At 40.6% G+C, this 25,941-nt stretch overlaps 1 protein-coding gene across 3 annotated transcripts in view; it reads right to left on the bottom strand.

Moving 5' to 3' along the window:
* The window catches only part of LOC138642553 (serpin B8-like), a 46,462-nt gene extending 21,241 nt beyond the window's left edge, over positions 1 to 25,221 (bottom strand). Inside the window, exons 1-3 of one of the 3 annotated variants that reach the window (XM_069730778.1) lie at positions 25,080 to 25,221; positions 4,121 to 4,303; positions 1,398 to 1,535 (exon numbers count right to left, since the gene is read on the bottom strand). In XM_069730778.1, coding sequence (XP_069586879.1) covers positions 1,398 to 1,535; positions 4,121 to 4,285 — 303 coding nt within the window. In that variant the 5' untranslated portion in view covers positions 4,286 to 4,303; positions 25,080 to 25,221. Of the gene's footprint in view, positions 1 to 1,397; positions 1,536 to 4,120; positions 4,304 to 22,256; positions 22,277 to 22,486; positions 22,508 to 25,079 lie in introns of those variants that run through there. The other 2 variants (XM_069730780.1, XM_069730779.1) reach the window with 2 other exon arrangements.
* Positions 25,222 to 25,941: the final 720 nt, after the last annotated feature.

Genomic DNA, 25,941 nt, shown 5'->3' on the forward strand with positions numbered 1-25,941 from the left:
AATTAAATGTGAAAAATGTGTCAAATTTTGAACCTCCCACCCAATTCTGCCATTTTGGGGGGGTTTTGTTTCTATGCCGTTCATTGTGCAGTAAAAATGACCGAGTAACAAGATTCCTCAAGTCAGTACGATTATGGCAATACCAAACTTGTCCTGTTTTTTAGGTTATTTTAGGTGTGAAAACTATTCTGAAATTTGAAAAAAAATGTTTCTGTCTCCATTTTCTGAGGCCCATAGTGCTCTATCAAGGCTCGTTTCAAGCCAACTGGCGCCTCTGTTTTTATTAAAAAAAAAATTAATTGCACATCACTCCGTGTATAGTTGGTGCTCAGAAAATAGGATACCAATCCCTTTAGAAAGACGAAAAAAGTGGCAGATCTTTTTTTCGTCTGTTTTTTTTCTCATACATCTAGGCATAAATAAGATGCTGTGATCTCTTTTTTTTTGTATTTTACTTAATTAGCACGGTAACCAAAAAACTAAATTCTGGTGTTTTGTTTTTTTTTGTTTTTTTCTTTGGCGTTTATCGTATGATTTCAATAATTTTAGATTTTGATAGACTGGACTTTTCGGGACTCAATGAAACCAGATTTTTTTTTTTTATTTCTTTATATTTTTTTAGTCCTTTTAGGGTACTTGAACTTCATGAGAGGACTACCATGGCAGTTAGAGTGACTTCAGCCCAGGTAACCAATCATCTCCCCACTACTGTGTCTGCTCCAGCACTGAAATCATTTAAATGTCATTGTCAGAGAAACCACAGTTATTAGAGCACTATCGGATGACTGCAGTTACAGGCAGATGTAGCACAGGCGGCATCTGCCTGGTATGAAGCAGTTTTAGCTCCTGAGACTGTTTCGTACAGTATGTTCCTTATTGATCTATGATGAAAATATGTCATAGCCTAGTAAAGGATTAAAAGATGCATATGGCTTAAACTTAGATTTCTTTTAGGCTGTATTAAAATCCGAAAATTCAAACTACACCTCCTATGAGCAGATGCAGGTTTGCACCAAAATATAATATAATTGGTCACATACCGTAATTGGTATTTACAGTGCATGAATTATTAATTCAGATCTACATGCTTTCTGTACTTCCACGCAACTTGTACTGACCAGAAAAACTAATCATCATATTATTTACTGAAAACAAATTTTTGTGTGGACTTTTATGAAATGTCATCCATTTCAGCCATCAAGGCAAATTCATCAGAAGTGAGACCCTTAGTGGTCTGCACTATAGAAATAAAAAAATCCTTCTCAGTAAATAAAATGATTCACAGTTTTGTTAGCACATCGGCTTTCATAGAAGCCAAAGGTCTTTCAGAATTACAGTGACATTTGAGTAGGTAGCATATACTGTAGATTTAATCAAAAGGTAATAGGTTTTCTTACGGGAAGAAATTGAAATGTCTTTTCCCCAAATAACTTGTTGACATTCAGCAGTACATAATCATCTTCATTTTCCACTAGTTCACGTAAAAGATTTGTGCTACTGGAACGGACTTTCTTATTATCGCTAAAGCGCAGTGTCTGAAATAATAATATGATTGATTAGTAATGGTAATTATTATTATTACTGAGTAAATAAGGAAGTTATTAACAAATTAATTACTACTATGCATTCGATTAGGTCTGAGTTGCTCTGGAAGGAATCTTGGAAGTACCGTATATAGTTTTAATTAAAGAATAAAGCTGCAGTGAATGTGCTGTTCAGAACGACTCCATTGCATAGTTACCTTGTATTTCTTATGATATTGTACTGCAGGTAACTAGGCTTTTTGTTAGAAATGTATAAAAACAAGTAGCAATAGTCACTGTATTATCAGTATATAGTGGGTCTAAAGAGGACCTGCCACTTGCTATATAAAAAAAAGGTTCCTTGGTTAAAATGGCAATATTTCCTGACTCTGATGGGTTTCTTTTATTTTGTTTTTCTCACAGGTCCCGAGGTACAGTCCCCTCTTCACTGAATATAAATCTAGTATAACCAAGGTGGAGTAATTCTCTACTCTTCTCTGTGCTCATCTTCTTCATGACCATACCTTACTGGCTAACAAGATCATAATTGCATACAATCAGGAGGAGCCCTTACCTGAGAAATAAGGAGTGGCAAGAACAAAAAAAAACCCACATAATGCCAGATTCTGGAGAATAACTACATTTAGATCAGATAAAACATATATGAATGGCAAGTGACAGGATATCGTTATAGCCCTGTTAAGGCATTTAGGCAGGCTTCACACTAGCATTCTGCAAGGCTGCGGATGGCAGCCTTCTTGACGCTGCGCTGACCTGACCTGCGTCAAACGCAACATGTTAAGATTTTGTTGCAGTCGGCGCAGCTCCTTAGATTGGCGCATGCTCTGGCAGACCTGGCTCATTCATTATCTGGAGCTTACAACTAATTAAAGACAATCTGTCATCAGATTTTTGCTATCCCATCTGAGGGCAGCACAATAAAATGGCAGAGACAATGATATATTACTTACTGGGCTGCTTGCTGTAGTTTTGATAAAATCACTGTTTTATCTTCTGCAGATCTACCAGTTTTTTAAATGCTGTATAAACCCACCTACACCACTGGCTTACAGCTTTCTGTGTACATGTGCACACTGTGCATAGGTAGAATGCTGCCAATCAGTTGTCTGGAAGGAGTTATGGATTAATGCAGAGGACTACCTGGCAGCAAGTTTACTAGTATTGTAGTGGTAATCTCTTGATGATAAAACAGTGATTTTATCAAAACTACATCAAGCAGCCTAGCAAGTTACTTTGTTGTTGGTGTTGAACTCAGTTCACTATTTGCTGTTTAAAACACTATGTATGGTGTCATCCCTAGCACAAAGAAACACTTCAATTCAAGTGCATAAGGATTATTCACCCCTTTGTGTCATTGGGCGTAATTGTACACAGATGGTGGACTCCCCCTGACAACTGATATATACAGCTGACATGTGCCCACAATAGCCGTGGGTGAGATCAATTTCTGACAGTGGCATTTAACTCATACTTACTGGAAACGCGGCGTAAATCCCACCCTTTGATTGACACATTTACATGATCGTGGGTCACCGATGTGTCAGCATGACAACCAGACGTCTCGAGCAGACCTCTATGGTTGTCATTGCTGGATTGCTATGAGCGCCACCCGCATTTCTGCTACACACAGGTGATCTGATCATCGCCTCTGTGTAGCAGAGGCAATCCAAGTAGTGCAGCTTCTAGTCTCCCATGGAGACTATTGAAGCATGCAAAAAGTTAAAAAAATGGTTTTAAAAATAAAAACATAAACGTTCAAATCACGCCCCATTCAAAATAAAACAGTAAAACAAAAATCAAATATACACATTTGGTATTGCCGCTTTCAGAATCCCCCGATCTATCAATAGAAAAAAAGAATTAATCTGATCGCTAAACAGCGTAATGAGAAAAAAATTCAAAACATCATAATTACATTTTTTTGGTCGCTGTTACATTGCAATAAAGTGCAATAACGGGTGATCAAAAGATCATGTCTACACCAAAATGTATAAATAAAAAACGCACCTCGAATCGCAAAAAATAAACCCTCACCCAGTCCCAGATCACAAAAAATGGAGATGCTACAGGTCTCGGAAAATGGCGCCTTTTTTAATCAAATTCTGGATTTTTTTTCAAAAATAAAAAAAACCCTACATATATTTGGTGTCTATGAACTTGTAATGACATGGAGAATCATAATGGCAGGTCAGTTTTAGTATTGAACATGGTAAAAAAACCAAAAACTGTGCACTTTTTTTTTCCAATTTCACCGCACTTGGAATTTTGTTCCCATTTTCCTGTACACGATATATTAAAACCAATGCTGTCATTCAAAAGTACAACTTGTCCTGCAACACACAAGTCCTCACATGGCCATATTGACCAAAAAATAAAAAAGTTATGCCTCTGTGAAGAAAGGGAGGGAGTTGGTCCCCTACTGATTGAGAAATGAATGTATATACCAGTGATGTCATGACTTCATTCCCTTCTATAAGATTAGAAGTGTAATGTCACTACAGTATATGGCTGATTTGTGTTTTTCTACATAGCTAGAGATGACTTTAGTAAAGATGTATATACATTTTATGACCTACCTTGCTCATCTGTGCAGCAGTGTTACCTCTTGCGCCTAGAAATACCATTGAAAGTGCAGTTATTATGCTCAAAGGAGCAATAACAACATTTTGGCCCACATTGCTTGCACCAATCTCCTTCAAAGCATTAATGGCAAATTGGTTGTTTGCATCACTTAAGTCCATCTTCAAAAACTTCTAGGCCTGTGGATGAAGCACAGATGGTAGTAAACTTGATTGCTATATACATTTTCTGACACTAAACTCAGTTCATCGAAGTAACATAAAATATTAAGACTTTGCATAAATTAAAGTGGGTTTCCATAATTGTAGGATTGGGAATAACTTATTGATGACACTGGGAACGTTACTGGGATCCTCAAGAATCCCAAGATGTAGGACTACCAGAGGAATCTCCAGCTGAGTTGCACATGCTCAAACTTCACTCTACTCTGATTGGGATCTGCAGACTGCTGGCAGTCCCAGTGGATTAAAGGGGTATTCCCACCTCCAAGATCGTCTCCCAATATGTAGTAGGTGTAATAATTCTATTATTAGCAAATTCCTCCACTTAGAAATATAGTATAGCTTTTCTGAATTGCTATGCTTCTTTTGTCATGTACAGGTATTGCGGGACCTTAGGTATCCATGGTTATGGCCACTACTAGTTAACTTGCTGTCACTATATCAGTGGTCGTAACCATGGATATCTAAGGTTCTGCAATGCTTGCACATGAGGAAAGACATAGTGAATCAGAAATACTGTACTACATTTCTAAATGGAAGTATATGCTAATATTATTATTATTACACCCATTACGTATTAGGATAGAATATTGGAGATGAGAATACCCCTTTTTAAGAATAACTTTCAATCTTTGGATGACCACTTAAGTGCAGTATTGTACAAGATCCAACATAATATCCCCCAAATAATACAGCTATGTAGATTCATGATGTTTGGCACATTTGTTAATTCTACACTACTGTCAGCAAGAGGATAAACATTTACCTACTTTCTACTGCGAATGCTTAACTATGTACCTATTACCACTGCTTTCTTTGCCTGTGTAAATGCGTTGTTTTCTCTCATGTTAATGTCTGCATGTATTCCTATGTAATAGAACTGCTACTGTAATGCTAGCTGTTACAACTACATGGCTAAGGCTACACTCACATGTCCAGTAATCATCCGTTGAAATGGATCAGGCAGCAATCCGATGGCAAAATAGTTGTGCAAAATGTAACTCAACGTTTCTGGCCAGCTGAAAAAAACTTTCAACTGAATGGGCACTGAATCCATTAAATAGCCATCTGTTTTTCCTCTACAGAACCACTCACTATAATGAGGCATACGGAGAGTCACTTTGAACTCGGTGTGTTCCAGTGGTGTTCCCATCATTTTAGGCATCTTTTAGCGCACAAGCGTTGTTGCATTTTTGTGGGATTTACACAGCAAGTCGTACGTGCTTAGCGTAACACACAAAAATGTGATCCCAGCCTGAAAGCGATCAAAAAATATTACGTTCTCCGAAATGTTACCAAAACATACCCTAACTTATGTCACACAAAGCCAGCGCCCATTGAAGTTTGTCATCTGTCACTGGAAATATAATTTCCCATGTTACTGGTAGAACAAAGACTCGGGAAAAGCACCATGGCTCCCACTCCCTCAAACAAAATCCATTGAAATCTGCACTCCCAAATCCAAATGCTCCCCTCCTTCTGAGCCCTATTGTGCCTAAACCACGGTAAGCGGCCATATGTTGGCATTATTGTAGTGTGGTGGAGCTAAAATAACAATTTACTGAGTGCATGTCTCCAGAAGCACAAGCTGGACACAATGTATGAGCAGTAAACTGGCAGACTTGTAATTCTCCAGATAAAAGCACAGTGTGGTTGTTACAAAATAGTCAATGCAGCTGTAGATAAATTCATTGAGAAGTGCAATTTCTAAAATGGAGTCACTTCTTTGTGTTTCCAAACCCTTAGGGGTTTGGAAATGTCGCCCCACAAACTATTTAGTTAAATCTGTGCTCCAAAAGCCAAATAGTGCTCTTGCTTTCTCAGCCCTGATGTGTGGCCAATAGTGTTGAGCATTCCGATACTGCAAATATCGGGTATCAGCCGATATTTGCTGTATCGGAATTCCGATACCGAGTTCCGATATTTTTGCGATATCGGAAATCGGAATCGGAAGTGTTCCCAGTCATCTTCGGCGTGTGCGGTGCGTATGGTTCCCAGGGTCTGAAGGAGAGGAAACTATCCTTCAGGCCCTGGGATCCATATTCATGTAAAAAATAAAGAATAAAAATAAAAAATATGGATATACTCACCCCTCCGACGAACCCTGGCTCTCAGCGGTGCAACCGGAAGCCTCCGTTCCTAAGAATGCAGTGAGTGAAGGACCTTCGATGACATTGCGGTCACGTGAGTGGTCAGGTGACCGGTCACCTGACCGCGACGTCATCGAAGGTCCTTCACCCACTGCATTCTTAGGAACGGAGGCAGACGCTTGCAGCGCTGAGAGCCAGGGTCCGCCAGAGGGTGAGTATATCCATACTTTTTATTTTTATTCTTTATTTTTTACATGAATATGGATCCCAGGGCCTGAAGGAGAGTTTCCTCTCCTTCAGAACCTGGGAACCATCCAGCATACATTCCGATACTTGTGTCCCATTGACTTGCATTGGTATCGGGTATCGGTATCGGCGATATCCGATATTCTTTTTATATCGGCCGATACCGATACCTTTGAGTATCGGAAGGTATCGCTCAACACTAGTGGCCAAACAGTAGTTTCTGACAACAAATAGGACATCACCACATTTTGGAGAAATTGCGCAATAAAGTGTGGCATCCAGTTTCACATATTAACTCTTATGTAACTGACACATTTGCACATAATAATAAAAAAATTAACTATTATAATATTATATTTCCACTTCCCAATTAAATAAATTTTTGTGAAACAGTTGTAGATTCTCAATATACCCCTAGGTGAATTCTTTAAGCAGTGATGTTTCTATTATAAGGTCACCTGGGGGGGGGGGGGTGCTGCTGACCTAGCACCTCAGGGGCTCAGCTAATGGAGCCCACAATCTATTCAAACAGAATCTAAGGTACATTCTAAAAGCCAAGTATCGCTCCTTCCTATCCGTTCAGTGTCCTGTGCTCAAACAGAAGAGTACACCCACATATGGGGTGCTGCCACAATAGGTAAAAATTGCTTAACAAAGATCCTGTCCATTTTCTCCTATTACTCTTTTGTGTATATTTAAGCTTTAGGGTACCGTCACACAGTGAAATTTTGATCGCTACGACGGCACGATTCGTGACGTTCGAGCGATATATCTGTGACGTTCGAGCGATATCGCAATGTCTGACACGCTCCTGCGATCAGGGACCCCGCTGAGAATCGTACGTCGTAGCAGATCGTTTGAAACTTTCTTTCGTCGTCTAGTGTCCCGCTGTGGCGGCATGATTGCATGGTGTAACATATATCGTATACGATGTGCGCATAGTAACCAACGGCTTCTACATCGCACATACGTCATGAAATTATCGCTCCAGCGTCGTAGATTGCAAAGTGTGACAGCAGTCTACGACGCTGGAGCGATATTGTTACGACGCTGGAGCGTCACGGATCGTACCGTCGTAGCGATGAAAATTGCACTGTGTGACGGTACCCTAAAGTAAAATTTTACTGGAAGACCCTACATTTTTCATTTTCATGGCACAATTATATAAAATGCTGTGATGTAGTTTGTGGGTTAAAATGCTCACTACACTAATATTTGAATTCCTTATGGGGTTTAGTTTTCCAAATAGGGTCAATTGTGGGTGTTTCTTTTTTTTTGTCACTTCAGGGGCTCTGCAAATGCAACCTCATATCCAAATTTGAATTTCAGAAATGTAATTCCGCTCTTTGCTTTCCGAATGTTGCAATATTCACACATGGGGAATCACTGTGTATCAGGAAAAATTGCATAAGAATTTATGGGGTTCATCTTCTCCTATTACCGCTTGTGTAAGTTATAAATTTGCTTTCACATCTAAATTTTATAAAGTTTTGTGAATCACTTGTTGCTTAAAAATGCTCATTACATGCCTACATTAATTCGTTGAGGAGTCTGGTTTCCAAAATGAGGTCACTTGGAGGGGGTGGTTTTGCTGCTTTGGCATGTCAGAGGCGCTGCAAAGGCAACAAGGCATTCACAATCTCTTATAGACAAATTTAGGCTATGTGCACACGTTGCGGATTAGGCTTAGGAATTTCTGGTGCGGATTCTGCCTCTCCTGGCAGAAAACGCACCTGCGGATTTGACGCGTTTTTTGTGCAGTTCCGCAGCCTTTTTTGTGCGTTTTTGCTGCGGTTTTCTTGCGGATTTGCTGCGTTTTTTACCCCTGCGGTTTTCTACAATGGAATGGGTACTAAAATGCTGCAGATTCACAAAAAAGAAGTGACATGCTACTTCTTTTAAACCGCAGCGTTTCCTCAGCAGATTTTCCGCAAAGTTTGCACAGCATTTTATTTTTCTCATTGATTTACATTGTACTGCAAATCAATTGCTGATCTGCAGCGTTTCTGCACCGCAAAAACGCTGCAGATCCGCAGAGACTCCGCAACGTGTGCACATAGCCTTACACTCCAAAATCAAATAACGCTCTTTCCTTTTCAAATCCTGTCATGTGCCCAAACAGCAGTTTTTGATAACATATAGGGTATCATAACGTTTGTGAGAAATTGTGGGGTCTGTTTTCTCCAATTATCCATTGGGAAAATGAAAAATTTGCAGCTAAAAGAATATGTTATTTTTTACCAGAACGCAATAGATACTGCTGCGCAGATGCGGCTGCCGATGCCATTTTGATTAAGATAATTATTTATTTATTTTTACACCAAGACTATATGTTTAAATAAAATGAATAAATGTTTATTATCCACAGCATCATGCTACAGTGCAGGCACCGCCACTGGTACTAGTCTGATGAATATTCTATGCAGTATGTAAAACAGGGGGCAGGTCACTGAGGGATCAGTATAATGGCGCCGACCTGACACTGTCTGTAGGTTACTGTGCACAATCCTGCTAACAGGTTCCCTTTAATTATTTTGTGTGGAATGACTATCTTATTTAAGGATATAAGCATTCCAATTTGAAAATCAGTCATTTTTTTTATTAATTCATGAAATTTCTGATAATTTTACTAAAGAATCAACCTAAATTTATAGTTAAAGTGTAAAGTTTCATGAAAACACATTTTCAGAATTGCTGGGATACATAGAAGCATTCCAAGCTATTACCACATAAAGTGGCACTGGTAGGATTTGAAAAATGGAACTTGGTCATTAAGCTCAAAATTGTCTCTGTCCACTAAGGGTTTAAACTATGTTTTCTCCAGCATTTCAGAGGAAAAATATCTGGTTGCAGTCATGCAGTCATGCAGTCAAGCTCTGATTCATGCTGTACACAATTTAGGTAGCGTGAATCAAGTGACTATTTTCCGTCCAAGTTCTATCCATTAAAAAATGATTTGCACTTTGACTACTGCTATTCAATGGAGCAGTGCAGATGAATGATTTTTTTTCACAGATCAAATCGGTGTGAAGAAAATCACAGTATGTACAATTTTCCTTGGGAAGTCGAATGAAACTCACCCATTCAAGTCTATGGGTGCATTAACAAAACCTGGATACCACAGCATAGTTTATGATTTTTACCGATACATTACAATTCTGTTACACAGGAAACTGTAAGTGGTCTTGTAAATTATTAATAGCTGCTGCTGTAAAAACAAATTACACAAATTGTACATAAATGACAAGGGAGAAAAATATTTTTCTGTCTACACGGACATATGAGGGCATGTTTATGCAGGCAGAATAAGGTGCAAGTTGAACTTTTGAATGGCATCATCATTATTATGTGATGAACTCGAAAGCAGGACAAAAATTTCAAGTGTCGCAAAATTGTGAAAAAATGGTAAAATGACATAATAATATGAATCTCCAGGTTAGTAAGATCAGGGCCACCATCAGGGCACTACTGCCCTGAAGGCGTATGGAGCCCGGTGGGCAGAGGTGGCCCGCATCGGGCCCCGTCTCATCTGCTCACTGGGCCCCTACCGGCAGGCTAAACCGGGCCCTTAGCGGCACTGCGGCAGCAAAGCTATTGATGTGCAGGCCAGTGCCCACACGTCAATAGTTAACAGCCGCCAGCTAATCGGAGGCTGGCAGCTGACGTCAGCCGCAGAGCGCACGTTGCCGGCGTCTGACGTCAATGTCAGTCACAGACGAGTGCGCACTTCAGCTGTGTGGAGGGAGCTTCGCCATCGCCGCAGGAGTGCCGCCAGGTAAGAACTATTTTTCTTTATTGTTGAGAGCGGCGATCCGGGGGGCCCCGGGGCAGAATGCTGAAGACATGGGGTGGGGGCGGAATGCTGGATACATGGGGCGGGGGGCAGAATGCTGGAGACACTGGGGCAGAATACTGGAGACACTGGGGCAGAATGCTGGAGACACTGGGGGCACAATGCTGGACACACTGGGGGCACAATGCTGGACACACTGGGGGTACAATGCTGGAGACACTGAGGACACAATGCTGGAGACACTGTGGGCACAATGCTGGAGACACTGGGGCGCAATGCTGGAGACACTGGGGGCAGAATACTGGAGATACTGGGGGGCACAATGCTGGAGATACTGGGGGCAGAATGCTGGACACACTGGGGCAGAATGCTGGATACACTGGGGCAGAATGCTGGGGCAGAATGCTGGATACACTGGGGCAGAATGCTGGACACGCTGAGGGCAGAATGCTGGACACACTGAGGGCAGGAATGCTGGACACTGGGGGCAGAATGCTGGACACACTGGGACAGACTGCTGGATACACTGGGGCAGAATTCTGGAGACGCTGTGGGCAGAATGCTGGACACGCTGTGGGCAGAATGCTGGACACATTGGGGGCAGAATGCTGGACACACTAGGGGCAGAATGCTGGAGATACTGGGGCAGAATGCTGGACACACTGGGGGCAGAATGCTGGAGACACTGGGGCAGAATGCTGGAGACACTGGGGGCAGAATGCTGGAGATACTGAGGCAGAATGCTGGAGACACTGGGGCAGAATGCTGGAGACACATTGGGGGCAGAATGCTGGACACATTGGGGGTAGAATGCTGGACACATTGGGGGCAGAATGCTGAAGACATATGGGGCATAATGGAGATACGGGGCATGATTGGATCATGGGGCAGGATGGATACGATGGAGACAGATGGGGCAGGATGGGGAGATCATATGGGGCAGAATAGATACTTATGAGGGCAGGATGGGACAACATATGGCTGATGCCAGGAATGAGACACACGGGGGCCAGGATTGCGAATATTATTACAATAGGGGCTAATTAAGGGATATTATTACTGCAGTGATGTATTTATTTTATTCTTTAAGTATACTGTTTTAAATGGGGGGTCGGTCCTGTTACTGGGTAGAGTTATACTATGTCGCCTTTTTTTCTTCATGTGGTGTAATGTAGAAGTTGGGAAAATTTAATGAATGTGTTCTACAAGCGGAGCTCGAGATAACTGTGTTATTTGCTGCAGAGATGAGCCCTGGCTGGAATAAGTGATGGCGATCTGTGCTGGATGAAAAACAAAGATGAAGGACTTCACCTAGAGACGTCACTGGCGAGTCAGTGTGTTACCTATACACTGACACTATACACTGTACAGTCATGGACAAAAATTTTGAGAATGAGACAAATATTAATTTTTCCAAAGTCTACTGCTTCATTTTTTCTAATGGCAATTTGCATATACTCCTGAATGTCAGAGTGATCAGCTTAACAGCAATTACTGTACTTGCAAAGTCAATATTTGCCCAGAAAATGAACTTTAACCCCCAAAACACATTTCAACATCAATGCAGTCCTGCCTTAAAAGGAGCAGCTGACATCGTTTTAGTGATTGATCCATTAACACAGGTGTGGGTGTTGATGAGGACAGGGCTGGCGATCAATCAGTCATGATTAAGTAAGAATGACATCACTGCACACTTTAAAAGGAGGCTGGTGCTTGGTATCATTGTTTCTCTTCAGTTAACCATGGTTATCTCTAAAGAAACACGTGCAGCCATCATTGCACTGCACAAAAATGGCCTAACAGGGAAGAGTATCGCAGCTACAAAGATTGCACCTCAGTCAACAATCTATCGCATCATCAAGAACTTCAAGGAGAGAGCTTCCATTGTTGTCAAAATGGCTCCAGGGTGCCCAAGAAATACCAGCAAGCACCAGGACCGTATCTTACAACTGTTTCAGCTGTGGGATCGGACTACCAGCAGTGCCGAGCTTGCTCAGGAATGGCAGCAGGCTGGTGTGAGTGCTTCTGCACGCACTGTGAGGCGGAGACTCTTTGAGCAAGGCCTGGTTTCAAGGAGGGCAACAAAGAAGCCACTTCTCTCCAGAAAAAACATCAGGGACCGACTGATATTCTGCAAAAGGTACAGGTAGTGGACTGCTGAGGACTAGGCAAAGTCATTTTCTCTGATGAATCCCCTTTTCGATTGTTTGGGACATCTGGAAAACAGCTTATTCGGAGAAGAAGAGGTGAGCGCTACCACCAGTCTTGTTTCATGCCAACTGTAAAGCATCCTGAAACCATTCATGTGTGGGGTTGCTTCTCAGCCAAGGGAATCGGCTCACTCACAGTCTTGCCTAAAAACACAGCCATGAATAAAGAATGGTACCAGAATGTCCTCCAAGAGCAACTTCTCCCAACTGTCCAAGAGCAGTTTGGCGCCCAACATTGCCTTTTTCTAGCATGATGGAGCACCTTACCATAAAGCAAAGGTGATAACTAAATGGCTCATGGAACAAAACATAGAGATTTTGGGTCCATGGCCTGGAAACTCCCCAGATCTTAATCCCATTGAGAACTTGTGGTCAATCATCAAGAGGCGGGTGGACAAACAAAAACCAACAAATTCTGGCAAAATGCAAGCATTGATTATGCAAGAATGGACTGCTATCAGTCAGGATTTGGTCCAGAAGTTGATTGAGAGCATGCCAGGGAGAATTGCAGAGGTCTTGAAGAAGAAGGGTCAACACTGCAAATATTGACTTGCTGCATTAACTCATTCTAACTGTCAATATAACCTATTGGTACTCCTAATATGATTGCAATTATATTTCTGTATGTGATATAAACATCAGACAAACACTAATAAAAACCAGAGGGGAGTAGATCATGTGAAAATATAATTTTGGTGTCATTCTCAAAAATTTTGGCCATGACTGTATACTATATATTGGCCCATTGATTGTGGCGTAGATAGTTAGTATCCAGGGTGGTTATATATTGTGATGAGGTCCTGGTATAGATTCATACATGTTGCCCATCTTCCTCCATTGTGGGTAGGTGTGCTAGCTTTCCTCTTGATATAGCATTGTCATATCAACCACTAGCAGATATTTGCAGATGGTCGCTGAATGCACATATACATAACTATACTCACTTTTGTTTTTCATGGCATCCCTTTTGTACGGTATTTTTCTGTATTGATCAACTGTTTGGTTTTATATTTATTTAATAAAAGATGATTTTATACCTTTATTGTGGGATCTCTTCTTGGTCCCATTGATATTTGTATGGGATTTTGTGGTACTGTATACTATATACAGAGGTCCTCTGTATAATGTCACCAGTGATCACTGTATTACCTATACTTTATGTACAGCGCTCCTGTGCATAATACCACCAGTGATCACTATTACCTGTACACAGACACTGCATACTAAGTACAGATCTCTTGTGTATAATGGCACCGATGGTGATAGTATTGTGTTTTCTTTATTACTGATCAGTATTGTAGTATTCAGTCACTATGTGGTGGTAATATGTGGTTTGGACATGGTGTTGCGGTATTTGTCCCTTGTATGTGCTATTTGGTCACTATGTGGTGGTAATATGGTGTCTGGTCATGGTGCGGTGGTATTTGTTCCTTGTATGTGATATTATTCTGTCATTGGTGGTAATATGTGGTCTGGTCATGGTGTTGTGGTATTTGTTCCTTGTATTTGATATTATTCGATCACTGTGGTGGTCATATGTGGTCTGGACATGATGTAGCGGTATTTGTTCTTTGAATGCAATATTATTGGACATTTTAAAAATTGAAAAATAAATAAAAATATACCTAAATTGTATAGCATATTTTAACAAATATTTAATAGTTTACAGTAGAGTAGGGCCTGGCCAAAAAGTGTCTACCGTGTTATGGTGGCGGCTTAAAAAATCTTTTGGCCAAAATAAAAGGTGCCAGCTATATGTGTGATCTGGTGATGGGAACTGTTAATGTGTGATAGGTGAGAAGTGGAGTTTTTCCAAGTGAGAGCGGCGGGACTGTGGACAGTTCGAGGGGTGTAGTGTGGAGGCGGGGCTTGGGTGGAGTCTCAAGGGGGCCCCGAAAATGTTTCCAGTATGGGGCCCCAAAATTTCTAGTGGCAGCCCTGACTATGATTATTGTGATACCAAACATGCATACATTTTTGTTATTTAGGAGGTGAAAACATTTTTTTCAAGATCCATACACTTTTCCATTTTTGGTTGATGGAGCTGTGTGAAGGTATGTTTTGTGCACTCTGAGTGGATATTTTTATTGGTACCATAATGGGTAGATGGTAGATATAATGTTTTATTGCCTGTTATTGCTTTTTTCTGGTTGAAGGGGCAAAAAAACTGCAGTTTTGGCATTTTTACTCTTACTACTTACCAAGTGGGTTAAATAATTTTAGATTTTGATAGATCAGACTTTTATGAAAGTGGAGATAGCATATATGTGTTTTACTTGGGGGAAAAGGGGGGGCATTCAAAGTTTCTTATTTTTTAAACATTTTCTTTTTATCTTTTACTGTGCATTTCATATAGTGAAAATGACGTTCTCCTATGAATAACAACCTCAGTACTGTGACAGCCACGGGGGAGGGGGGGGGGGAAGGGGAATTCAGCAGACTTCTGACCATGATAGCATCACTCCTGTATCCTGTAATCACGTTGCATGAACAGTTAAAACAGCGTGACCTCTGTGCAACTCACTGTAAATACTGCTGTCACAGATTAACAGTGGCATTTAACAGGTTAACAGCTGAGGGCAGTGTTCTTGAGGCAGATGATGGCTGAATATCACAGCCATCATCTGACAGCAAATTTGTAGACTGCTACTGAGCCCGCATCAATGACAGGGAGTTGACTTATGACGTAAGACAAATGTTTCTCTTTGTAGTGCCTGCTAGTAATTTTGGGAAATTTCACATAAATGTTTAAATAGTGCATAGGGGATATGAACATTTTTCATATACAAAAAAAAGCCAGAAAGATCCTACTTATGTAACATAGTAGAAGAACTAGGCAGTATTTGTTCTTGTGTAGGAATGTCACAGTGCCTATTTTTTTAGCACATACCTGTTTTTACAGTAACTGTTTCCTCTTTGGAACAATATTTATAGTTAGATTGTTAAAGAAAAATTTAAGCGCTTTTCTGTATACCATATTCCTACTTATGTGACATAGTAGAAGAACTAGGCAGTATTGTTCTTTTGTAGGAAGGTCACAGTGCCCATTTTTTTTAGCACAGACCTGTTATTACAGTAACTGTTTCCTCTTTGGAACAATATATATACAGTAGCTAGATTGTTAAAGAAAAATATAAGAGCTTTTCTGTATACACAATAGACAAAGTGCCATTGTCAGGAGGCAAGTACAGTTTGATGGCATGGCAGCAAAGATAATCCTGTCAATTGTGGTGGAGTGCCCACTTGCCCACAGTCCCTCTTTTTTAAACCTCTCTGCTAACCCATACGTACACCATAGTATTTACATTTAGTAGGTGCACCTGCATTCACTAGCTTTTTCTTACAGATGTCTTAGGCTACTTTCACACATCTGTCTTTCGCCATCAGGCTAAATCCGGCAAATTTTGAAAAAACTGGATCCGGCGCAAGATGCCGCAGGATCCGTTTTTTTCCCTTAGACTTGTATTAGCACCGAATTGCGCCGGATGACCTTACATTTTGTACAGTTTTTGCCGGATCCGGCAAAAATGTTGTTTCCGGCGTCTGGTAAAAACGTACACAGTAACTTTTTTGTCTCCGGCGAAAAAGCCTTCCGGATCTGGAAAATGACGGATTCCGGCGCCGGATTCCATTTTTTTAAAACTGAGCATGCTCCAATTTTTTTTAAACCAATTATCTGGATATGCTAGTCGGATCCGTCGAAAAAAAACTAATCCATTACATCAGTTTTTCACAATCTGCGACGGATCCGTTTTTTTCAACATTCGACGGATTGTGCCTGACGGCAAAAACCTGATGTGTGAAAGTAGCCTTATGAGTCAAAAAATGCTGTAGCAAAAATACTCTGCGTACCATGTCATGTGACAACTGATCTGTGATGGTATCACGGTTGGATGAAAGCTGTTTCATTAAAGATGAGTCCTCTAATGAAAATATAATAAGAACATATTCCGCCCTGTGCTAAAGCTTAGAATATTTACAAGAATTACTGCAATAAGTCAAGCACTGAAACACCTTCCCTGGAAGCACAAAACAGCTAAAATGATATATCTTAAATGGAATGAGTCAATAAAAAAATCATCTATTATTTAAATCAGGTTTTTATGTAGAATATATTTTGCAAAAATAAATAGATTTTTTTTCAGCTTTTCATTAAAAAAAATCAGAACTCCTTGAATATTTCCCTGAATTTTCACATTGGCCCCCAGGTATAATAAACTGAGGCTACGGTCACACTATCAGTATTTGGTCAGTATTTTACATCAGTATTTGTCAGTCAAAACCAGGAGAGTAACAAACAGATGAAAATGATAATAGAAACACGTCACCACTTCTGCATTTATCACCCACTCCTGGTTTTGGTTTACAAATACAGATGTAAAATACTGACCAAATACTGATAGTGTGACCCTGGCATTAGGGTTGAGCGACTTTTACTTTTTTAGGGTCGAGTCAGGTTTCGCGAAACCCGACTATCTCTAAAGTCGAGTCGAGTGAAATCGGCCGATTATGGCGAAAAGTCGGCGATCGACCGAAACAAACAACCCAATGCAAAGTCAATGGGAATTTTTTTTTTTTTCTCTCTCTCTCTCTCTCTCAACAGAAAAGCTGGTGTTACACATTTCAAATCGTTACAGCGCACAAGCGACAAGATGACGATAGTCGTCCACGCCCCTAAAACCTATGTCATCACTCTGCCCACGCCCTTCATTGGCTGAAAAAATGGCGCCAAGCGCATCATATGAAACGCGACTTTGGCGCGAAAGTCGCGTACCGCATGGCCGACCCCACACAGGGATCGGGTTGGGTTTCATGAAACCCGACTTTGCCAAAAGTCGGCGACTTTTGAAATGATCGATCCGTTTCGCTCAACCCTACCTGGCATAATACTCCCTTTTCCTCAAAACTCATTGTGAAGGGGGCAAGAAGTGAGCTGTAATTATTGCAAATGCTGAATCCTGTCTTGTCTTCTGTATGTAGACGTGTTAGACACTGTCTGTCACGATAATGAGACTGCTGAAGAGTCTTCTGTAAAGAACAGGAGGTATAACTCTAATAGCAGCTAGTGTGAAAATTGGATGAATACAAGCTATACAGGTTATGCCAGAAAATAAAGAATCCAGATGACTCCCTATATCTATATACAGTTGTGTGAAAAAAGTGTTTGCCCCTGCGATTTCCTATTCTTTTGCATGTTTGTCACATTTAAATGTTTCAGATCACCAAACAAATTTAAATGTTAGACAAAGATAAGACAAGTAATCACAAAATGCAGTTTTTAAATGAAGGTATTTATTATTAAGGGAAAAATAAATCCAAACCTACAGTGTGAAAAAATGATTGAACCCTAAACCTAATAACTGGTTGTGCCACCCTTAGCTACAACAACTTCAATCAAGCATTTGCGATAACTAGCAATGAGCCTTTTAAACCCTTAATGACCACCAATATGTCTTTTTACTGACCTATGATATAAGATACTAGCATTCCCTGACAGGTGACAATCCTGCTACTGTCAGCTATACACTATACCTCACAACTTGCTGCATCAGCCACGATCAGTGTTGGCACTGATCAGGTCCCTATAAAAATTAGTTTAGTAAATTTCCTTCAAAAAATGGAAAAGTTACTGCTATATTTTTAAACCTTCTAAGATGCTTATAAAATAAAACAACATTTTACAAAAAGTGCTGGTAAAGCAGACACGAGGAAAATATTATTTATTAATGTTTTTTGTGCGATATAACTATCTGGATTAAAGGGATAATCAATCACTAAAAGTTTGAAAATTGCAAATTATTTAAATTGCAAATTTGTGATATTTATATAAATAAAAGCAAAACATATCAAACTATATTTAGAATTATCATAAAATATAATGTGTCACGAAAACACAGTCTCAAAATCAATGAGATATGTTGAAGCATTCCAGAGTAATTACTGCATAAAATGACACTGTTCAAATTCTAAAAAGTTGGCTCGGTCATTAAGGTGTTACAATGCTCTGGATGAATTTTGGCCCACTCATCTTTGCAAAATTGTTGCAATTCAGCCACATTGCAGGGTTTCCATGCATGAACCGCCTTTTTAAGGTCATGCCTCAGCATCTCAATCAGATTAAGGTTAGGAATTTGACTGGTAAACTCCAAAGTCTTAATTTTGTTTTTGGTGGACTTGCTTGTGTGTATAATATCATTGTCCTGTTGCATAACCCAAGTGCGCTTCAGCTTGAGGTCACAAACAGATGGCAGGACATTCTCCTTTAGGTTTTTTTGGCAGACAACAGAATTCATGGTTCCATTTAACACAGCATCTCTTCCAGGTTCTGAAGCAGCAAAACAGCCCCAGACCATCACACTACCAGCACGATATTTTATTTTTGGTATGATGTTCCTTTTCTGAAATGCTGTGTTATTCTACTCCAGATGTAATGGGACATACATCTTCCAACAAGTTCAACATTTATCTTGTCAGTCCACAGAGTATTCTCCCAAATGTCTTGGGGATCATCAAGATGTTTTCTGGCAAAACTGAAATGAGCCTTTATGTTTTTATTGCTCAACAGTGGTTTTCGTCTTGGAACTCTACCATGAAGGCCATTTTCCTCAGACGCTTTCTTATGGTGGAATCATGGACACTGACCTTAAAGGGACACTGTCACCTGAATTTGGAGGGAACAATCTTCAGCCATGGAGGCGGGGTTTTTGGGTGTTTGATTCACCCTTTCCTTACCCGCTGGCTGCATGTTGGCTGCAATATTGGATTGAAGTTCATTCTCTGTCCTCCATAGTACATGCCCTCCAAATTCAGGTGACAGTGTCCCTTTAACTGAGGCAAGTGAGGCCTGCAGTTCTTTGGATGTTGTTGTGGGGTCTTTTGTGACCTTTTGAGTGAGTCATCGCTGAGCTTTTGGGATAATTCCCACTCCTGGGAAGGTTCATCACTGTTTCATATTTTTGCCATTTGTGAATGACTCTCACTGTGGTTCATTGGGGTGAAAAAACTTTATAAATAGCTTTATAACCTTTTCCAGACTGATAGATCTCAATTACTTTGTTTCTCACTTGTTCAAGAATTTCTTTGGATCGTGACATTATGTCTAGTTTTTGAGAATCTTTTGGTCTACTGTACTTGCTCAGGCAAGTCCTATTTAAGTGATTTCTTGATTGAAAACCTGTATGGCAGTAATCAGGACTGCGTGGGGCTAGAGAATCTGATCTTAGCTTCGATGTGATAAACCACAGTTAATTTATGTTTTAAGAATGGGGGGCATTCATTTTTTCACACAGGGTCCTGTAGATTTGGATTTATTTTTCCATTAATTAGAAAAAATCTTAATTTAAAAACTGCATTTTGTGTATACTTGTGTTATCTTTGTCTGATATTTAAATTTGTCTGATGATCTGAAACATTTAAGTGTGACAAACAAGCAAAACAATAGAAAATCAGGAAGAGGGCAACGTTTCACACTACTGTATACTATCCTAAAACCTGGCACCATTCCAGCAGGAGAGGTTAATTTATGGGTATGTGCATGTTCTGTACCAATATTATTTTTTACCAATTTTGGTAGGTTTCTTTTATTTATGTATTTCTATTATTCATGCACTACCTCCTTACTTGACTGAAACATTTTTAAACAATTTATTTGACATCCTGTCCTGCTGTCAATATCACTATTCTATATTATTTAACTCGCGCTTACCGGAAGCGCGTCACTAATCCCACACAAGGTGATTGCCGGTCATTGATAGGCCAACATGACAACCAGATGTCTGTAGCAGAGCGTTATGGTTGTCATTGCCAGATTGCTATGAGCGCCACCCTGTGGTCGGCCCTCATAGCAAGTGAGCATTTCTGCTACACACAGGTGATCTGATCATCGCCTGTGTGTGTTGCAGAGACGATCAAACTATTGCAGCTTTTAGTCTCCCATGGGGACTATTGAAGCATAAGTAACAAGGTGGCACTGGGTTGTAGTCATGGGAGAGTTCACTAAGTATCATTCAGTGAGCACCCCGGCACCTTGCATATGAAGGGATGAATACAAACTCTGTCTGCTGGAATTCTAGTCCCATGAAGCACCACAGAGTCACAGTCTTCATTTCAACGGTTAAACTTTAAATAACAGCATATTCATCTCTGTTACACCCGGTCCAGTCTCTGTACCTTTACAGGGTCCCCGTCGGGAGTCCTGCTCTGTGTTGGCGCCAGGCTGTCAGGATGCAGCTCCCCCTCCTGCTTCCTGGTGTGCTTCCAGCAGCTTCTCAAACAGAGTGTTTAGGGCACGCGCGCTCGTTCCCAGTCTCTTAAAGAGACAGCGCGCATTTTTTAAAATATGCTTCTAGCCAATGGCGTGTTATCCTTTGCTATTTCTAGCTCCTCCACCATAGGGAGGGCACCAGAGCAACAAGTATCCATTGTTGCTTACTTCTGGTTCCTGTCTGCACTGTTTCTGAAGTGCTTTCGCTTGTACTCCGCTTATACTGTCTGTTTCCACAGATGTTCAGCTACCAGTTACCCGGCAATCCTGGACGACGACTGTTCTATCTACGCAATCCCGTCTCGTCCCGCCAATCCGCCATCATCATCTCCGGACAATGCCAGTACCATTGGAACCAGCTTCTACCCATACACCTGGTATCACCTGGTTAGCTCCACGTCTCCCGCTAACCCTGCTTGTCCGATTGTCCCACTGGGACAGCTGCCACGAGTTCGGGGTCTAACTGGAGGTAGCACCCGTGTCCTCCAAGCTTCCCACTCTGTCTCTGTTTGAGGGGACTTACCACGGGTATCTGGGGCTCACGTAGTCACGCCCCCTTTGGAGCCCCCCGGACCGTGGTCCCGAGGTTCCACACTAAACCTAAATAAAAGCGAATGTGAACTTCAACTCCTGTGCCTCCGTTTCCATTCGTTGCAATCTCACTGACAGCACAGTTCAAGCACAGAGACATCTTTCCATCTTTCCCTGTCATCCTGGCAGACTCGATTCTTCCTGTCAACTCTGTCTATATCCTTGGTCAATCGCTGACCCACTATTGGACAATCCCTGTCCCTCTTCTGGACAATCTCTGTCCAACTCGTGCTCCAGGCCCACCAGCTTCCTACCATTTCCCTGGTCCGACTGCGAGTTATAGGGTAATGTGCTCACCGACTCAGCTGCCTCCTAATCCCAGCCGCTAGCTTTGGATCCTTCCTTACATTACAGTGCCTTTCCTATACCTCCCTGCTCTGTTATGCTCTGCTCTGTAACTCCTCCCATCTGCTTAACCCCTATGGTCCTGCACTACTTACTAATCTATCCCTAAGCTAAAGCACAATACATCACAATACAGTACATGACAAATACATTACAATGCACACCATAGCAAAAAATTTGCAAAACATCAGGGTGCCGCATGTGATATGTGAACAGTGACAAGGGGAGAGGAGGCACATGAGGGTTCCCGCCCCCTCCTTACACATACAAAAAATAAAAAATTTTTTTAAAACTAATAAAAAAAAAAAAAAAAAGTTTAAATCACTCCCCTTTCGCCACATTCAAAATAAAACAATAAAAAAATCATACATACACATATTTGGTATTGCTGCATTCAGAATCGCCCAATCTATCAATATAAAAAAAGAATTAACCCGATTTAAAAATGGCGTGGTGAGTAAAAAATTCAAAACGCCAGAATTACTTTATTTGGTTGCCGGTACATTATAATAAAATGCAATAATGGGCGATCAAAAGATCGTATCTGCACCAACATGGTATCAATAAAAATGTAATCTCGTTGTGCAAAAAATAAGCCCTTACCAAGCCCCGGATCATGAAAAATGGAGACGCTACGTCTTGGAAATTTGCGCCATTTTCCTTTTTGTTAACAAATTTGGGAATTTGTTTTCACCACCATGTTTGATGTCTATGAACTCATAATGACCTGTAGAATCATAGTGGCAGGTTAGTTTTAGCATTTAGTGAACATGGTAAAAAAAAACAACAACCATGGAAATGCACTTTTTGCAATTTCACCACACTTGGAATTTTTTTTCTGTTTTCCAGTACATGTTTTGTTAAAACCAGTGGTGTCTTTCCAAAGTACAACTTGTCCCACAAAAAAAAAGCCCTCACATGACCATATTGACTGAAAAATAAGAAAGTTATGGCTCTGGGAAGAAGGGGAGAAAAAAATTGAAATTCAAGAACTGAAATAGCCCTGGTCATTAAGGGGTTAACATGAATTATGATTGCATCACAATGTTTGGACTGACTATTGGCTCTCCTGACCCGAGCATGGCAGCTGCATCAAAATACAGGCTGTCCTGCTCAGGTCAGTAGAGACGCTGGCCAGTGCGAGCATTGTGATGCAATCGTCGGCTGTGTTATACGGCCGTCTGACTGCGCCCTTATTGAAATATTTGATTTACCTGAAAACCTCAGAACAAACTCATGGCATTTTTACATTTTAGAAAATTAAACACTATAAAAAAAAACTGTAAAATAAGTCTTGTGTTTGTGGACATGGGGTTTTTTGAGGAGTTTTTTGAGCAGAAAGTAGACGGAATCTCTCCAAATCCTCCTCAAAGATACACAAACACATCTTCAAAGATGCACAAAAAACTCTGCTCAGTTTGCGCCCTGAAAGCTCTGCATAAAGACCCTCTAGAATGTTTTACAACCTGTTACTTGGATCCCCTGTCAGTGTTTTAGCCAGTAATCTTCCGTAATTAAGAATATATGAATATGAATTCATAATTTTGCAATCACCAACAATACACATCTAGACTCTGTGGTTAAACGCTACAGCACCACATAACATCTGTAAAAATATTTTCTATAAATTCAATCTCATATCACTTTCATGTGGCAATATTGTGGTTAGTAAAGTTGGAATAGGCTTCAGAACTTTCAAGAGGTAGGTGCAAATATTTCTATGATACTTTTCCTCTATTAATATTCTACTTCTGGGTTTGGCTTCCATTTTCTAATGCAAAATACTGAACAATAGGCGTTTATGTAGGATTAGCTCTAAATGCCTGTAAAGTGCTGAGGAATATGTTAGCGCTATATTAAAAAAAATGATGATTATTATTATTATAAATCACTTTCAGAGGTACTTTATTGCACCCTTATTACAGACACAATACATGCATCTCCCATGGTTCATAAGAAAGGCTTTATAGGTGCTATAACTTTGGTTCTGATGAGATATGGGTGTTACATTGCTCATATAGGAGAACAAATACTCATATTACAACCATCTGAAAGTGATATAAAGCTTTTACCCACATGGCCATATTTAGCTCAGTGTCTCGTATTTCATGTATGCTTTATGTGCATTTTCTTCACAGATAGAAAACCATGTACATTATAGTTCATGGGGCGGTTCACATGTCAGTATTTTTGGCAGAAAAAGATTCAGTTTTCTGGTCTGAGTGATATGTTAGCACTCTAACATCTGTGTGTCCGATTTTTTTTTACTGTCTAATACGGTATGATAAACGGATGTCACACTGATACTGAAAATGGACACATGGACCAAAGAAGGATAAACGTTTGGATTGAGCACACTAAGGAAAAATTGTCTGTTATTTCTAATATGTAAAAAAATGTGTGAATTAGGTCTAAGCCACAAGCAATAACAAAGAAGAGGTGCAAGTGTTTCCATGATGTTTTTTTCTCTCTTTGTCCCATTCCTTATTTTGGATTTAAAGTACGAACCTTTAGGCCAGGCTCAGACAAGTGTAAAAAAAATTAGCCTTATTTTCATCCTTTTTGTCATCTGTGTGTCCTTATTGTATATCTGTGTGACATCCATGTGGCATCCATATTCAGAAATGAACATTTTAAAATGATAATTAACAAATACAGTTTCCTAGATTAATAGTAGCAACGCATCAATAAAAATCAGATGCTATATGAATTCTCTACAGGGTTTTTTTGGCGCACCCGTACACTTGGATAGACTGGTCTCATCAGTAATATGGAAGAGAATAGTGCATGCTGTCATCTGAACAGCCTATAGAATTACATTGGTCAGTGTGCTGTCCAATATTACTCAGACAACACATATCTATATATTACGCTCCTCTGAATAAGCCCTAAGCGGAAACGCTAATAGCTGTTAATGTATTAATAACTTGCACTTTAAAATGCAAACACATCTATAGTTTTACACAGTTATATTTCCACTGTACATTCCTTCCCCCCCCCAAAAAAAAATATCTTTCTGTAAATCATTGGTTTCATAGTCGCCAACAATTAAGCTTACAAATTTTCTCCCTAAATTTGTAGAATTGTAAACTTTAGTGTTCTACTGGAAATCTAAATTCTAATATAGCTAGAGTACTACAAAATAATCTAACAGTTCAGAAAATAGCTAAAGTAAGTAGCAGAAAAGGTTAGATACCTTGTTTCCTGATACTTGCAGGTTCCTGGCAAGAGCCGTGCAGTGCACCTTCATATATAAGCACCTTGCCACTCCCCTGGAAATGTTCCAAAACTATGCTTAGGCAATCCTATTATTTGCTATAAGAACCATATGATACATTATGATGAGAAACCAGACGCTCAGTTCAGTTTTACAATCTAGGTGTGGTGTCCGGTTGTGTTTGGAATAATATGTGCCTGCTTTTCTCATTAAAGGGAACCTGTCACCCCGTTTTTTGAGATTGAGATATAAATACTGTTAAATAAAGCCTGCGCTGTGCGTTACAATAGTGTATGTAGTGTACCCTGATTCCCCACCTATGCTGAGAAATACATTACCAAAGTCGCCGTTTTCGCCTGTCAATCAGGCTGGTCAGGTCGGGTGGGCGTGGTGACATCGCTCTTTTCTTCCCCAGCTTTCCGTTGGTGGCGTAGTGGTGTGCGCATGTCCAGAGTTCCGAATCCCCTGCGTGCACGTGAAGCAAAAGCGCGCGTGCGCATTAGAGATCGCGGCGGCCATTTTCCCAAAGCCGAGATGCAAACTTGGCTTTGGGAAAATGGCCGCCGCGATCTCTAATGCGCACGCGCGGCATCCCGCGGCCATTTTCCTGAAGCCCCGTGCAGCAGAGCACTCCATCTGCGCACGTGCGGCCCCAGGAAGATGGCTGCCCCCACCGATGACAGGGGCAATAGCGCAGAACGCGCGCTTTTTCTTCACGTGCGCGCAGGGGATTCGCAACTCTGGACATGCGCACACCACTACGCCACCAACGGAAAGCTGGGGAAGAAAAGAGCGATGTCACTACGCCCACCCGACCTGACCAGCCTGATTGACAGGCGAA

This window comes from Ranitomeya imitator, chromosome 6, assembly GCF_032444005.1.
Source record: "Ranitomeya imitator isolate aRanImi1 chromosome 6, aRanImi1.pri, whole genome shotgun sequence".
In the NCBI taxonomy this organism is placed as follows: Eukaryota; Metazoa; Chordata; class Amphibia; order Anura; family Dendrobatidae; genus Ranitomeya; species Ranitomeya imitator.